The following is a 15,562-nucleotide window of genomic DNA, read 5'->3' as shown; positions in this document are numbered from 1 at the left end:
TGATAAAACGTCATTTATAAAATTCTCAAGGAAAGGTCCGTATTTTTTGTTATTTACTTGACGTGCTTAGAGAAGTCTAACCATTGTTTTCTAACTGCTTTCACATACTACTACCGCACTATCTCTTTTCATAAATAATTTCGAAACAAATCATTACTGTCAAGATTGCTATTTAAATAGTAAAATCACTATAAAAAAACTGTAGTGGTTTTTCTTAATGAAAATAAATTATTGTGTTGTTTTACATATACACACTTCTATAACTTACTTTATTATGTGTATGTGCGCCTTTTTTGGACTGCTCTTTTACATTCGAAATACAAATCATCTTATTCCAGAGTATTTTTCATGAATAAAAATTCGATATTCGTACTAAGCAGAAATATCTAAATGGATTAAACTATGTATATATATAAATGTTTCTTTCTTCTTCTTGAAATTTTCTTGACTGCTATTTTTTTGAAAATTTCAACCGAACTCTTCTTAAGTAATAACTCAACTATCATTTCATTGTATACCGCATATTCTTATTTTATGAACATTGATATGAATATTCAATGCTCAAACTGTACTTGCACTGGATCATTATATTATCAGGAATATCTTTTTCAGTTATCCTATTTTTTTAATATATTATTAATAAACTAATAAATTGTGCCGTTAATAACACAATACATTTCATGGAATATGCACTAGAATTGTTAGAAAATACAACTTACAGAAAGCAGCCCCTTTTTTTCTTCTTTCCATTGCATGCAGCATCCTATCTTAAATGTGAGTTGATGTATTTTCGAAATACTTCGTCTCCTTTCTTTAATATTTGCCGGTCAAATAAATGTTCGGTTGAGGGGCCGTATTTTTAGACCAAGTCCAGACTCATCGACCCAAAGTAAAAACAGTTATTGAGTAAGGAGGCGTAATTTATAGTAAAATCTAACGCAAATGTGGGACTGAATATTTTGTCTACATTTGTGGAAACATCGAAATTTAGAACATTTCTAAAGTTGCACATGGTTTTAAAGATTTTTTTACGTGTGGTTGAAAAGAATGTATTATTTCATTCGTAAATGATTTTATGGATATTATATTTTGATAGCAGCTTCATGCTTGCTCCGCTCAAAATATCTAATTGAAAGACAGCCATTTTAGTCATAAATGTTGTAGAATCTGCTCAGAGCTTACCAAGTTACTCTCAACGCTATAAGCAGAAGTAAAATGTACACAAAAAGAAATCCCAAGTAAGTATTGCGGTTTCTCAGAGTTGAGATTTTTTTATTTCACGCGCTTAAGAAATCATTTCAAGTTGTAGTTAGGATTAATAGATCTGATAGAAGTATAATCGTTACAAATAGACCGCCGAGGCAAAGCGAGCTTTTTTTTTCAGAAAACTGACAATACTGGAGCCAAATTAAACAAGCGTTTTCTAGTTGCAAGCTTCCTGAATTAGTAAATTTAATTGCTATTACGGCTGCGAATTACATGTAAAAACTTTTAATTAATATTATTTGCGAAGTTGATTCATTTTGTCACTATCAATATCGTCTAATTAAAACAGAAAAAAAATATTTGCCATCGCATACTAGTTCTTCTCTTCCCAAAACAGAGGTTTGGTATTCATAAAATGACTACTGGAATATCCAATATATTAAACTCGGATATTAAACATAAAAAGCAGGGTTCCGGACATTCAATTTCCAAGTGAGTTTGAACTTTATAAATACATACCGTAAAAATACTGGAAATGAAAGTAATTTTAAAATTTAATAAACTACGGTTTTAGTTTTACGGGAATCCTTGCATTCCGAAATAAATTTTGATAATGCCTTTGGAAAAATAATCGGTTTATATAATGACATTAGTGAATCTACAAGCTGTTCCCACTGATTTTATAAGTTTTTTTACAAAATGCTTTCAGTCGTTGGTTTGCTTTATAATTTTATAGAAGTTTGATTATTTAACTATTATACGAAAACAATACCAAATAATGGGTTACCGAAAAATATTTTTTAAACAGCGTGTTCATGAAAATATTGGTATTACATTCAATATCTAGAATGTATTTTATGTTTAAAATGTACAGAAAAATTTCATCCTCGTTGAGCTTTTAAATATTAACAAAACATGTTTTAACAAAATCGACAAAAGTGAATCATAAAATTATATATCATAACATAACGTCCAATTATTCTAAATAAAAAAATCTTTAGATATGAGTTAAAACTTTTTTGATATCTTAACTAATTTAGCTAAATCCTAAGTATGTTAACCAAATAGAGAAGCAAGTATTTCATGACGTAATGGTCATATCGGCCATTTTTAATATCTGTTGTTTTGAAAAACCAAATGTTTTAAGGACTAAAAATTACAGGTAGATATATGAATAAATAGCAAAAAAGAGAAGAGAAAATTTCGGTCAAAGTTGAACTTGAAAAGGGGGTTGGGCAATATAAGTAATCATACAAGGTAATCGTACTACTTTCGCAGTACATAGAGTAAAGAAGAGAGCAAGAAAATTGTGTTACGCAAAGCGGAAGAAAAATCGGTAATACGCAAAAACGTAAAAAAGAAGTCAACAGGAATCCAAAAATTAGGTTTCAAAGTAAGTTGAGGGAAGAAGTAATAAATTCGAGACACCGCAATATAATGGGAAAATCGTCTTTTTTGATATGAAATCAATTTTAATTGAAGCTGCCGCTATTGCAACAACATAAGGGCGTCCCAAGCATTAAGAAGCTGAAAATTTTTACAGCAACAAAGAGTAACACAACAAAACCCTAGTGCTTAAATTAAACAAAAAAAATGGGGAAGACATAGCTCTTTGTCCATCTCAAAAGATAATATAAAAGCTAATATATGCTTAGTATAAAGAGAAAAGCTGCTCCACAATAATAAGAATAAATAAATAAAAAGTAAATGGTTTCAATCTTCTGCATTTTGTGACATGAAAGATTATTAAGAGTTCAATTATTCTCAATCGGAGAATCTGTTTTTTCCAAGTTTTCAACCTCTTCTTCCTTCTCAAATTTTGCGGTAATCTGATGCACTTTTTTATCGATAAACCCGTTATCTGGATAATTAAGTGGAGACTCTGGGCCCGTAAATATTACTAAATCATAAATAAGTCCTCCAGCAATACCACCTCCTATGGTACCGCCCCAAGCACCCCAAGTCCACCACCAATGATACAGGTGAAATGAATGTGGTCCATAGCCAATCCACCATGCAAACATACGAGGTCCCAAGTCACGAGCTGGATTCAGAGTGAAACTTGTTTGATATCCAAGAGCCATACCAATAGCTGCAATAAGCAAACCAACGATAAAAGCAGTCATGCCCTGGGTTGGTGGAGAGTTGGTATCATCTAGAATGGCGAATAAACATCCTACCAAAACGGCTGTTCCAATAAACTCATCGAAAAATGCGTTTCTCCAAGTGACGTATGGTTTTGGATTGGTGTACAAACAACCACCTGTTGCCGGTGTTCTAATATCTTTGCCTCCTTCAAATTCAGTAATTGAACTCCAATGGTAACCATAGGCAAGTGCACCTCCAAAGAATGCACCCCAGATTTGGAAAAAAATGTAGATTGGCACTTTATACCAAGGAAATTTGCGAAATATGGCTAATGAGATAGTCACAGCGGGATTGACATGACCACCACTGATTCCACCAGCTATATAAACGCCAAGCATGCAACCAAATCCCCAAGCAAAAGAAAGGGATTCGAAGCTTCCACCTGCTCCATTAGTGACGGTAGCTTGCAAATTACTGCCTACACCAAACACAACCAAAACCAAAGTGCCCAGGAACTCAGCAAAACCCTCACGAAAAAAGTGTCTAATCTTGCACCAATAGTTGAGATACAGGGTTTCAGTATCGCTTCCCGAGTCTAAACTTTCTTCAGCAATAATTTCATTAGGAGGCATAGTAATATCTTGAGATGAATCTTGTTCAGCTATTGACGGTTTCCTAGAGAAACTAACATTATTTCTTGGGGTCTCTGGTTCAGCATTTTCCGCATGCTCTACCGTTATCGCGGAAGACTTACGCTGGGTTTGGGGTTGCTCCTCAGCAATGGATGGTTGACGGCTGCTTTGAAGCGAGAAACTAACTTTGGGTCTTGAAGCGGCTTGTTCCGCTATGGAAACGGAAGATTTATTGCGCGGCAATTGAGCTTCTTCATCATTAAGCTTGACTCTTGATCCAAAAACAGCACTCTTCATTTTCCGTTTCCAATTGGGCGATCCATCCATACCAGCCAAAGAGACCGAGGAGTTTGCTCTGGAATTTGCTCTGGAATTCACCCTGGAATTTGCTCTAGAACGAGCTTCCTGATTCTTTTGAGATATTTTTTCTACCACAGAGTTACCAAGAACATGTGGCAATGGTCCATTCAAACTCCACACCGGTTTGTTGGGTCTCCTCCCAGCATTCAATTCTTCGTAATAAGGATCAACATAATTTCGACGCGATTGTCCGGATATATCTTCAAGTCTTCCAGCAAGGTACCCACCAAGCCAGGGTTGAGAATCCGAGTCGGCAGTGTTGTCCAGGCCTTTGAGGTTGGGTGAAGAGAACGCAACTTTTAGGGTATTTTTGGGACGCATTTGTCGAGCTTTAGTGGTATTGACTCTTCTTGGCACGTCCGTCGTATTGAAAGTGTCTAATTCAGTTGTGGGACCATCATCATGCACGCTCTCATTATCTGAGGCTGAAGGAGATGATGATGGTGTCGAGAAGCGTAAAGGGACGCTCATTTAGTAGTGAATTAGACGGGACAAATCTTGGCTTTTATGGAAATTTTTTGAATGCACGCGGGTACTGGCGGGAATACCAAAATTAAGGTTTGAAATAGCTTTGGGAATAAGGTGGAGTAAAACAGTGCATTATATACTCATGCAAGTGGTCCAGATAACCGAAGTTAAGCAACCGTCGATGACAACGTGTAGTGGCGGCACAAATTTGGTGACGAATCTTAAGCGCAAATCAATTTATCTACAGAATATTAAGAATATGTGTTATAAATTTCCCTGAATTGGACAAGTTTATACAATGCGTTTGCACACTCGCATAACTGCCGCTTCAACCGTAATCAACAATTGGTCAGCTAGGCGGGTATGCCGGATATTTGCAAATCTTAGAACGCACCGCGCGCGGGGTAGTAGTAATGTAAAGAATGAGATAAAAAAGCAGGAAGGGAACGTTTCTTTTCAATTAAAAATGTCTGTAAAACAATTTGTATCTGACGGACATATAGTACGCCCATACTTGCTTGGACTTGCTAGAAGTAACCCTGGTCTTACTGTTATTGAACATGATCGTGTGATTTACAGGACAGCTTCTGCCCCGGGTTCTGGTGATCTTCCTAAAGTAACTTTAGTGTCTGGTGGTGGTAGTGGGCACGAGCCTACACATGCAGGTTTTGTTGGTGATGGAGCCTTGGACGCTGTAGCTTGTGGAGACATTTTTGCTTCTCCCTCTACTAAACAAATTTACTCTGCCCTCAAAGCTGTTGCTTCTCCTAAGGGAACTTTAATTATTGTCAAGAATTATACAGGCGATATTATTCATTTTGGCCTGGCAGCTGAGAGAGCCAAGGCAGCTGGAATGAACGTTGAGCTTGTTGCCGTAGGAGATGATGTTTCTGTAGGCAAAAAAAGAGGTGCACTCGTAGGAAGAAGAGGTTTAGGAGCCACTGTGCTAGTACACAAAATTGCGGGATCTGCAGCAGCATTAGGATTGGATCTGCATCAAGTTGCTCAAGTGGCCCAATCAGTGATTGACAATGCTGCTACCATAGCAGCTTCATTGGATCACTGCGCCGTTCCCGGTCGCAAATTTGAAACCAACTTGGGTCCAGACGAGTATGAGATTGGCATGGGTATTCATAACGAGCCTGGAACCTTCAAATCATCACCACTTCCATCTATTCCCGAGCTAGTTACAGAGATGCTTTCAATTTTGTTTGGTGAGAAAAACCCGGACAATAGTTTCGTAGAGTTTTCTTCAAAAGACGATGTTATCCTTCTAGTAAACAATATGGGTGGTATGTCCAATTTAGAGTTGGGATATGCTACTGAAGTAGTTTCGGAACAATTAGCCAAACGAGGTATCATTCCTAAAAGAACCATGTCTGGTACGTTTGTAACCGCTCTGAACGGTCCTGGTTTTGGAATTACATTGGTCAATGCTTCTAAGGCTACTCCAGATATTTTCAAATATTTTGACTTGCCAACAACCGCTAGTGGATGGAACGTTTCTTATCATAACGCAAAGGACTGGGAGGTTTTGGCTGACGGCAAGGTGCCAACAGCTCCCGCTTTGGAGCATACCCGTAATGAGAAGCACAGCGGTGTAAAGGCTGACCCAAAGATGTTTACTAAAATTTTAAAAGCTGCCGTTGACGCTATCAATGAATTTGAGCCAAAGACAACTTGGTACGATACGATTGCAGGAGATGGTGATTGTGGAACAACCCTTGTGAATGGTGGAGAGGCCATCACAAAGGCTATTAATGATAAATCGATTCGATTGGATGATGGTGTAAATGGTATTGACGATTTGGCCTATATTGTTGAGGATTCGATGGGAGGTACATCGGGTGGTCTTTACTCGATTTATTTGTCTGCGCTAGCCAAAGGAGTTCATGAGTCAGGCGATTCCGAATTATCCGTGCATACATTTGCGTTTGCAAGCAAGTATGCACTTGACGCTCTTTTCAAATACACTAGAGCCCGTAAAGGATTCCGAACGCTTATTGATGCTATTCAACCATTTGTTGAAACTTTAAATGAGGGTAAGGGACTTGATGCTGCTGCGAAAGCTGCCACTGAAGGTTCTGAACAAACTAGAAAAATGGATGCTGTCGTTGGAAGAGCATCTTATGTTGCTAAAGAAGAACTTCATAAGCTTGATAGTGAGGGAGGATTGCCGGATCCTGGTGCCTTTGCATTGGCCGCTATTTTGAACGCAATTGTTGAGGCAAGCGAACATTAAAGCGTTTTTTATCACTACCTCAGAATTTGGCTCTATGTTAATAATGCACATAGTTAATGTTGGAAAGGCATATCATGTAACCTGAGTTTAAAATTGTTTTGGCTTTCTTTTAAAATTTTCACCATAATTACAAAATGTTTGATTAAATTTTGTATCCACTGGCTTTTTTAGAACTTTCTTTTAAGAATCAATATATTGCGAATAAAAAAGCTTGGATCAAATGATTACTGATGTATTATTTACACTTTTGGTCCTATTGTCTAGTATTAATTTGTAGGAGGCGTTGGAGAACGTGAAAATATTGCAGTAGTTATAGCTTACAATTCGTCAAAAAAAGAGAATTACATGCAGAAATTGTTAAACGAATTTACCTGCCGAAATGCTATGTAGATCTGATCTGTAAAGCGAAAACGAAGTAGACAATCACATGCACTGTATGGTTTTTTTCAAAAGACTGACATGTTACTCGGTCGGCGATCATAAACTGATCATTTAGCCAACCTTTCTGATTCTTAGCACTTGGTAGATGTTTGCTGAATACTAGACGGAAAATTACGTGAAATGTGTTGACAGAGAACGCTATTATCCAATAAACATTTTGGACAAACTATTTTGTCTAAAATGTAATTTTTCTTCAAATAAAGTAAGCGATTAATTTTTTATTATGTTTGTTTTAATGAAGAAATTTGAAATCTAGAAAACCCAAAAAAAAATATCTTGCATGAATTCAGTGTTTCCTTAAGGAGATCCGCACACTTTCAAGTTGTCTCGTTCTGTGTTATGAAACAGCTAGTTAATTATAACCATAAAACTAGACCGTAAATCTTTGTACGAATTCGGAAAAAGGTACGTTTTATTGAAGCAGCTAATGGATGAATTTATAAAGCATTCAGCCTAGTTTTTTCTTTTAAGATTGATAAAAATTTTTGTAATTTCAGAAATTTCTAGTTAGGTAGTATATGACGAATATGGAAATAAATTAGGCCGCATTAAACTTTTGAAATTGTATCCTATAATTACTCTCAATTGAAAATGATAATAGTTGCAGTAGTTATAATCACTTAACGAAACTTTATTGAATATGAAATTAACAAATGTTGTTGGCGGTCAACGACAGGTGCTATATTTATTCTTAACTAATCCAAAAATCTCTAAGCGACACCAATACTATTTAAAAAAGTTCTTTAAAGAATTTTAAAAAGATTTGGTAACCTAAATCAAAATATTTTCGATTTTCAGGATCCGATAGGTTGGCTCGAGCTGCCATCCATCCGTGATGCATTTTTCCAAAAGTCTCAAAATACGATTCAGAAAAATATGGAGAGTTTTCGAAACTTTTCTTCCAAGCATCAACTTCCTCAGGATCTTCGTCCTTTGAACATAGAAAGCAAACTGGACAATGAACATGTTTAGCGTCTACAGGATCAAGAAGAGATGGATGCGCACATCCAATACGCAAGAATCTTTCTTTATTAGGATATGTAATCAATACTTTGGCACCCCAGCAAAAACCATAAGCACCTATTTTGACATCTTGACCATGTATCCTTTCAATGTCCTCTATGACCTTTGTTAATTTAGGCCAATGTAGTGGAGAAGAAATTTTCTCCATAAATTTACTACGTGCTTCTTTTTGCTCAATCGTTTTTGGATCTATCATTTCTATAGAGGCTGTTTCACCATTCAGAAAATCAGGAAGATAAATAGCAAGCTCGTGATTTGCCAACTGATCAGCTCCTTCCTTTATTTGTTTACTTAATCCGAAAACATCCATAAATCCAATTAAAACAACTTTACTTGAGCGCTTACCAGTGAAGTAAGTCTGCATCCCTCCAATGTCTTTCAGCATCTCGCCTTGGAGTTCGTAATTACGGTTCGTAGGGGCCGCACCGCTTTTAGTTGGGCAGCAAGGCATTTTTTTACTTCGAATGTAGTAAATAGAGTAGAATTTACGTTGAATTAGTGCTCATTTTGAAATTATATAAAGTATAGTCGGTACAAACCCGAGGAACCGAGGGCTCCGTTTTCCGCGGAGTTGGCCATAAACTAGATATCCAAAAGTTACTAAGGAATAAAAGATATACAAATGAATTTAATTTAGCCAACATGCAATCAGAAGATTCTGTATATGAATTTGCTTTGGTAATTAAAGTACGTTTATTACTAACTTGTGAAATGCTTCCAATTTAAAAGGGCTATTATTTATATAATATAAAGAATCTGTAGCATGACCAATATTTATTTATATACTTAACATCGAAGAAAAACTATTGATTTTCATATACTGTTCGTATCGTATGGCAATTGTACATAAGTTTAATAAGACAATCCATATGTAGCTTGATGGGATATGAACATTATTATGCATTAACTTTCTCAAATGTCTTAATTCTTTAGTTAATTTATTTAATTCTTAAAAATAAAGAAAGGTATTTTATAACTTTCTAGAATACTACTGAGTAAGTTCAATAAATAAGGAAAACCTTTGAATCTGAAGCTAAAATATCGATTTGGAAAGAATCGGCTAATGGCTTTGTAAATCTGCGGTAGTATGTTTTTTCTGTATCTTTGGGAAATAAGATAACCCGAAAAGTACAAACGTTGGAAGTGAAAGTAAGTGGAAGACAAAAAAAATTACTGCGTTCTGAGAAATGATTAAATGAAAGGGAAAAACGAGTAAACAGTGATATCCTTAAGCGATTTCCCTTTGATAGTGATATTTATTTTTTTTTGTAGAAGAAATTGACGAAGTAAAAGACATCTTTTTCATTAATAAAAAAATTAATTTAATAAGCAACTGAAGATCTAACATGTATTTGCTTAACAAGTAACTGACCGTTGGTTTATTAATGATTATGAAGAATAATTTTTTTTTTAAAAAGAGTCTTTAATGAAATAAATCATTTTCTACCGTTTTATAAAATTTTCAAAATATTTATTTTTTCGACCATTACTCTGCCAAGCACGAACACTTAAGTATATCATTTCAATTTTGAAATTATTATAATTTCTTAATATATTATATCTACTCCATAAACAAGGCCCTCAACTGTTTTAAAATACTCGAGGAGGCGTGCATATTAGTAACCGGATGAATAAAAGTAAAGCAACTAAAATAGTTAATAGAAGGAAATATTTATGAATTTATTCTTCGGATCTTATTATATGAGAAATTTAAAAAAAGCATAAGAATAATCAAGATAAGCCGAACCTTAAATACGAAATTATTCTATTAATTAATTTATGAATAAATTTAAGTCACACTTAAATAGCAAACATTAATGAAGAACTTTTATTTGGATTCTTAGTAGACGAAGTATATTAAATTCCAGTGAATTCAGCAGATTTAAACATTTCGTTATTAAGCATAATGAAATTGAGATTATTCCTTTGAAGTATTTATTCGATGCAACAGTGACACAGAAAAATGCTTTGCAGATACAATATGAATGCTGCACAATTTTTTATAAAGTATGCACAACAACTTCTTGAATAGGCAGTTTACCAACAAAGTTTATTGAGATCATAGTTATTATATCCGTAATATTCCAACTTTTCTCACACTTTGAAATATCTATACACATTTGCTTATGCTATGATCGCTAACACTTTATTATGGTGAATAAAAGAATATTTAATGAGTCTAAGTTTAAGACGATGTATTTATACATATTATTGTTTTTGCATGCTTCATATACTAAATTAACGATTTATTGTAAAAAAAGAAAACGAGGGTTTCAACGTCTACTTGAACATTTCAATCATTACACAGAAATATTGAACAAATTGATACAACATAACCTTTTATTTATTCTACTAGTCAAACAGTTGCTTACATATATGTAGATGTATTAGAATAAAACAACCGAAATCCTTGTTTGTTTGACTATCGTGGCGCATAGCATTTGAAAAACGTATGTTTATTTAAAAATATTATCCATCTTAGCTTAAAAGTAATAAGCTTCTATGTGAATCTTAGAAATGCCCATCATCTAAGGATTAGTCAGCAAACTTGTGACGTTTAACAAGCTATAAAAGTCATGCCCTATACGTTTTTTCGTCGATTGTATCAGCTATAACGCTTCATACACAATTCGTGAATTTGAAAGTTTTTTTTATTTAAGTTTTATAAAATGTCTTCATTATCACCAGAATTATATGGCTGTCTAGGAAATTCTGGACTCAAAGTCTCTAAACTTATCTTGGGATGCATGAGCTACGGTAAAAAAGAATATTGGGAAGATTGGGTGCTTGAAGACGAAGAGGAGGTTTTCAAAATAATGAAGGCTGCCTATGATGCTGGGATTCGTACATTTGACACAGCAAACTGTTATTCTGCTGGAGTATCAGAAGAATTAGTTGGAAAGTTTATTCGAAAATATGAGATTCCTCGTAGCAGCATAGTTATTCTTTCAAAGTGTTTTTTTCCAGTCAGAAAAGATTTGATAAAAATTTTTGGGGATCTGTCAAGTCGTGGTGTTCATTTTCTTGATTCCCCAGAACTTGCAAACCAGTGTGGCCTTTCTCGAAAGCATATTTTTGATGCAGTAGAGGATTCCGTCAAGAGATTGGGAACATATATCGATGTCCTGCAAATTCATCGTTATGACCCTCATGTTTCAGCTGAAGAAGTAATGCGTGCATTGAACGATGTCGTTGAGTCTGGAAAGGTTAGATACATTGGAGCTAGCACAATGAGATGCTACCAGTTTATCGAATTACAAAACACAGCCGAGAAACATGGTTGGCACAAGTTCATATCGATGCAGAACTATCATAACTTACTATATCGTGAAGAAGAGAGAGAAATGATCCCTTATTGTCAAAAGACAGGGGTCGGATTGATTCCTTGGTCTCCTTTAGCTAGGGGTCTTTTGACAAGATCCATTGACGCAAATGAAGAAACTATTAGATCCAAGACAGACTTGTATACGAGGGCTTTGGAATTTGGGGCGGGTTACAAAGCAATATTGAGTCGTGTGGAAGAGTTGGCAAAGAAGTATAACGTCTCCATGGCTACCTTAGCTACAGCTTGGTCGCTACATAAAGGTGATTACCCAATTGTTGGTATTTCTAAAGTGGAGAGACTCAAAGACGCTTTAGCTGCTGTTGAGCTTAAACTAAGTGAGGAGGATATAAAATATCTTGAGGAGCCATACTGTCCAGTTCCTATCCAAGGAGAAATTTAAATCTGTGGTTTAAGAAGTTGAATTACTCATTCTAAATTACATATGAACCTAAATTACGCATGATTTCGAAGAAAGCAACTAGGTTTCTTTGTAGTTTATTTTTTTATTTTTTATCAACTCGATATTTACAGTAATTAAGTCGTAATTAATGATAAATCTGATTTATAATAACCGTTGATAAAAGCGAGTTCAATTCGGTTTGATTTAGCCTAGCTATTCTACAAATAAGACAAAACTTAAAATAAGACAAAACTTAAAATAAGACAAAACTTAAAATAATTCAAAACGGCGCATATCAATATAAATTGTATTTTAATTGGAAATTTATCACCAATCAAATTTAATAAGCTAAAAGATTTTTGTAACGCATGACCACTTGAAAAACAGCACATTAGATTCACCAGACATACGCTATCAAGCTCGACTTTCTACAATAAACAAAGTCCTTGCAATATACGTCATCATCTTTATCAGTAAGATAGTTGAATCATTGCATATCAATCATATACATAATACTAAACACCCATATGAGAATTAATACGGTATAGAAAAATCCATATTTTTCTTCTATATTAACTTTATTTCAACCTGAATTATAAAAATACACATCATCGCTTTGTACAAGCCGCTGGTGTTCGTCTGCATATTGTAGAAATGGATATGGGACCATTAGTAATATTATTAGCAGGATTTCCTCAAACTTGCTACGCATGGCGCCACGTCATGCCACTGCTTTCTGGTCGATACTTGTGGTTGCAGTAGACTTACCTGGTTAAGGTGACTCAGAAAAACCGCTTGTTGGTTATGACATACAGACGGCTGCAAAGCGTATTCATTATCTAGTGAAAACATTTAAGGTTGATAAATATTTCCTTGTCGGTCATGATGTCGGTACTTGGATTACTTATCCATATTGTTCACTATTTTGAGCTGAACTCTTCGTAGCTGTGCTATTAGATGAGAATTCCAGGAATTACACATCCATCGTCCATAGAACTAGGTCCGGACAATTGGCGAAGTTGGCATTTCCTATTCAATACAGTCCTTGATCTACCAGAAGAACTTTTGCGTGAACGTGAAAGAATCTTTATGGAGTGGTTTTTCAAAAGAAAGGCTGTATTATTTTAATGCTTGTTTTTCTGAAAATGATTTTACAGAATACAAGCGCGCTTACCAAATGCTAGGAGGAATGTGGGAGATGCTTGAATACTACCGGGCTGTTTTGGAAGATTTCGAGCAAAACAAGTTAATAAAGTCTGTATTGATTGACGTCCCATTACTTGTCCTTGGTGAAGAAATTGGAAGTGCTCCTAATATATTTGAAGCTATAGAACCGTTAGGCACTAATGTCAGTGGCGGGTTAATTTCGGGAAATGGGCATTATATTCCAGAGGAACAACCTAAATTATTGGCCGAAGCTATGATCAAATCTTTTTCCTTCATAATTCTCCATAATTTTGTAAATACTGATATAGGTCGTTAAGCTGTGCATACAAAAAAATCGCAACATTAAGTTTGTTTATATGATTCATCTGTATTATCAATTGTCGAATTATCTTTCAATTTGGGCATAAAATGTGCTTGGCTAACTATTTTACAAAATTGTTTATATTTTTGATCCATTTTGAACTCAATAATCATTATACTATATACTGATTATATTAACGATAGAAAAAGTAATAGTTGATGTTTCTTTTTGGAAAAAAAATGCGCAAGACCTAGTCGTTATTGCTTATTAAAATTTGGTAACAAAAAGCTACGTTTGAACTAACGGTTTTTATCATGAGCATGCCATCCAGCGTTACACAGTTTTAATTATTTTTATATTGAAATAAACATCCTCCTAAAGATAAAACGTGGAATCATAGCGTTAACGCTGCAAATATTATAATCAAATTAACACTCGCTACTTGCTTTATATTATAATAATAAAACACAATGTAGGTGCATTTTAAAATTCAATCTTATTCTATTTATATCCGTGATTTGTCATGAACCGAGCAAAGTAACACTACGTGCTTTTTGCAAAAGCTTAAAAAGGAACAAATTTTCGCTTAAGATGTTTGGAAGCGAGACCCCTTCCGTACGCAATTATTCGCATTGAAGAACGTTGAATATACGTTAATAATTATAAATCGCTAGGATCTTTAGATTATTTAATGCTGAACAGATCTTCAATATCTCGAATAGAATAGCCTGAACTAATAGCAAGCATAAGCATGTACCGAGCTTTTTGTGGATTTAGGAAGTAAGAGGGGATGCCAAGACAAGAGTTGCTTGAATATCCTTCCGCAGTTCGATGACTGTACACTACTGGAATATTGTGTTCCCGTATTAACGAGCTGATAACTTCATTACCATCATCAGTCCATGAAGTTGCTCCCATAGCAGCCAAAACCAAGCCTTTGGCCCCCAGATGGACTGCTGATTCAGCAAGTTTGGGATTCAATCCTTGATATCCATATAAGATGTCTACTCGTGGTAGTTGTTTAATGTTATAAATGTCAAAGAACACTTTACCGGTTGGAACAGCTGGACTAAAAAAGTAAAATGGTTTTTGATTAAGAACTATCCCAAGAGATCCAGCTTCATAAGATTTAAATGTGTCAAGCGTATTTCCATTCGTTTTCGTAGTGTAAAATGCAGATCCAATCCGGTCATTTAATAAAACTAAAGTGCCCCTTCCCATAGATTGATTGGAAGATGCCACAGCAACAGCGTTTAACAAATTCATAGGGCCGTCTGCGCCTATAGCCGTAGATGGTCTCATTGCTCCAACTACAACAATTGGTTTTGCAGTACTGATGGTCAGATCAAGAAACATTGCTGTTTCTTCCAGGGAGTCGGTACCGTGTGTAATGACGATACCATGAACATTCGGTTTTGCAACTTCGGCTAAAATCAATTTAGCTAGTTTTAGGACATCAGCAGGTGTTAAATTTTCGCTTCCCATATTAGTTACCTGTACTCCATTAATGTTTGCAATTGCCTTGATCGCTGGAACCGCCTCAATCAATTTTTCAATTCCTACCGAACCGGGAATGTAATTGACAATCTCAAGACTTGAATTTGCGCATCCAGCGATTGTACCACCCATTGCAAAAACTGTAACATTGGGAAGCAAGGCATTATAAGGAGTGGATTTTGATTTGCGTTTACTCAGTAAACGCAATTGGCATAGTAACACTAGAAAAATCCCACAAGTTACTATGAATCCCCACATCTCCTTACTTGGAAGCGCAGATAGGAAACGGAACTAACCATTAAAAATTTCTTATCTTTCATATTCTTTTTTAGTGTATGGTATCGTTAAACGTCGTGACTGCTTTTTCGGAGCAGCGCATTGCGACCTTATTGTGTTAGTTTTGAAATTTACG

The 15,562-nt window shown here is 35.1% G+C and overlaps 5 protein-coding genes, 10 long non-coding RNA genes and 1 pseudogene across 16 annotated transcripts; 7 read left to right on the top strand and 9 right to left on the bottom strand.

The window, feature by feature from the left end:
* Positions 1–101: 101 nt before the first annotated feature.
* On the top strand, positions 102–1,719 carry SPOM_SPNCRNA.2035. The gene has a single exon (NR_191402.1). It is a non-coding gene; the product is annotated as a non-coding RNA (long non-coding RNA).
* SPOM_SPNCRNA.137 lies at positions 430–870 on the bottom strand. The gene has a single exon (NR_150246.1). It is a non-coding gene; the product is annotated as a non-coding RNA (long non-coding RNA).
* A 359-nt stretch (positions 1,720–2,078) lies between the features above and the next one.
* Positions 2,079–5,674, bottom strand: SPOM_SPAC977.17 (MIP superfamily protein). The gene has a single exon (NM_001018188.3). It carries the CDS (start codon positions 4,755–4,757, stop codon positions 2,961–2,963), a length of 1,797 nt encoding a protein of 598 aa, NP_592788.1. The 5' UTR covers positions 4,758–5,674; the 3' UTR covers positions 2,079–2,960.
* On the top strand, positions 5,221–7,341 carry dak2 (dihydroxyacetone kinase Dak2; the record flags this gene model as incomplete). Its single annotated transcript, NM_001018187.2, has 1 exon — positions 5,221–7,341. The coding sequence occupies one exon, from the start codon at positions 5,221–5,223 to the stop codon at positions 6,994–6,996; it is 1,776 nt and encodes a 591-aa protein (NP_592787.1). The 3' UTR covers positions 6,997–7,341.
* Positions 6,364–6,874, bottom strand: SPOM_SPNCRNA.2034. The gene has a single exon (NR_191401.1). It is a non-coding gene; the product is annotated as a non-coding RNA (long non-coding RNA).
* On the bottom strand, positions 7,228–7,485 carry SPOM_SPNCRNA.2033. Its single transcript, NR_191400.1, has one exon. It is a non-coding gene; the product is annotated as a non-coding RNA (long non-coding RNA).
* Positions 7,347–7,577, top strand: SPOM_SPNCRNA.2032. The gene has a single exon (NR_191399.1). It is a non-coding gene; the product is annotated as a non-coding RNA (long non-coding RNA).
* A 460-nt stretch (positions 7,578–8,037) lies between these two features.
* Positions 8,038–8,949, bottom strand: SPOM_SPAC977.15 (dienelactone hydrolase family, implicated in cellular detoxification). The gene has a single exon (NM_001018186.3). It carries the CDS (start codon positions 8,909–8,911, stop codon positions 8,168–8,170), a length of 744 nt encoding a protein of 247 aa, NP_592786.1. The 5' UTR covers positions 8,912–8,949; the 3' UTR covers positions 8,038–8,167.
* SPOM_SPNCRNA.2031 lies at positions 8,305–9,262 on the top strand. The gene has a single exon (NR_191398.1). It is a non-coding gene; the product is annotated as a non-coding RNA (long non-coding RNA).
* Positions 9,263–9,336: 74 nt separating this feature from the next.
* On the bottom strand, positions 9,337–9,794 carry SPOM_SPNCRNA.2030. The gene has a single exon (NR_191397.1). It is a non-coding gene; the product is annotated as a non-coding RNA (long non-coding RNA).
* A 471-nt stretch (positions 9,795–10,265) lies between these two features.
* SPOM_SPNCRNA.2029 lies at positions 10,266–11,595 on the bottom strand. The gene has a single exon (NR_191396.1). It is a non-coding gene; the product is annotated as a non-coding RNA (long non-coding RNA).
* SPOM_SPAC977.14C (aldo-keto reductase family protein) lies at positions 11,058–12,286 on the top strand. The gene has a single exon (NM_001018185.3). It carries the CDS (start codon positions 11,130–11,132, stop codon positions 12,183–12,185), a length of 1,056 nt encoding a protein of 351 aa, NP_592785.1. The 5' UTR covers positions 11,058–11,129; the 3' UTR covers positions 12,186–12,286.
* Positions 12,287–12,794: 508 nt separating this feature from the next.
* SPOM_SPAC977.13C lies at positions 12,795–13,623 on the top strand (annotated as a pseudogene). Its single transcript has one exon. A coding segment is annotated over exon 1 (829 nt).
* Positions 12,823–13,611, bottom strand: SPOM_SPNCRNA.2028. The gene has a single exon (NR_191395.1). It is a non-coding gene; the product is annotated as a non-coding RNA (long non-coding RNA).
* Positions 13,624–14,163: 540 nt separating the features above from the next.
* On the bottom strand, positions 14,164–15,408 carry SPOM_SPAC977.12 (L-asparaginase; the record flags this gene model as incomplete). The annotated part of the gene is made up of 1 exon (NM_001018184.3): positions 14,164–15,408. The coding sequence occupies one exon, from the start codon at positions 15,406–15,408 to the stop codon at positions 14,338–14,340; it is 1,071 nt and encodes a 356-aa protein (NP_592784.1). The 3' UTR covers positions 14,164–14,337.
* Positions 14,803–15,517, top strand: SPOM_SPNCRNA.2027. Its single transcript, NR_191394.1, has one exon. It is a non-coding gene; the product is annotated as a non-coding RNA (long non-coding RNA).
* Positions 15,518–15,562: the final 45 nt, after the last annotated feature.

Source organism: Schizosaccharomyces pombe (genome assembly GCF_000002945.2).
Source record: "Schizosaccharomyces pombe strain 972h- genome assembly, chromosome: I".
Classification (NCBI taxonomy): domain Eukaryota; kingdom Fungi; phylum Ascomycota; class Schizosaccharomycetes; order Schizosaccharomycetales; family Schizosaccharomycetaceae; genus Schizosaccharomyces; species Schizosaccharomyces pombe.
Note: the sequence above shows the minus strand (reverse complement) of the source record. Positions and strands in the feature narration are given on the sequence as shown.

What these genes read in the sequence shown, in the direction of transcription:
- SPOM_SPAC977.17 (NM_001018188.3), bottom strand. Translation starts at nt 4,757, where the DNA reads ATGAGCGTCCCTTTACGCTTCTCGACACCATCATCATCTCCTTCAGCC.
- SPOM_SPAC977.15 (NM_001018186.3), bottom strand. Translation starts at nt 8,911, where the DNA reads ATGCCTTGCTGCCCAACTAAAAGCGGTGCGGCCCCTACGAACCGTAAT.
- SPOM_SPAC977.14C (NM_001018185.3), top strand. Translation starts at nt 11,130, where the DNA reads ATGTCTTCATTATCACCAGAATTATATGGCTGTCTAGGAAATTCTGGA.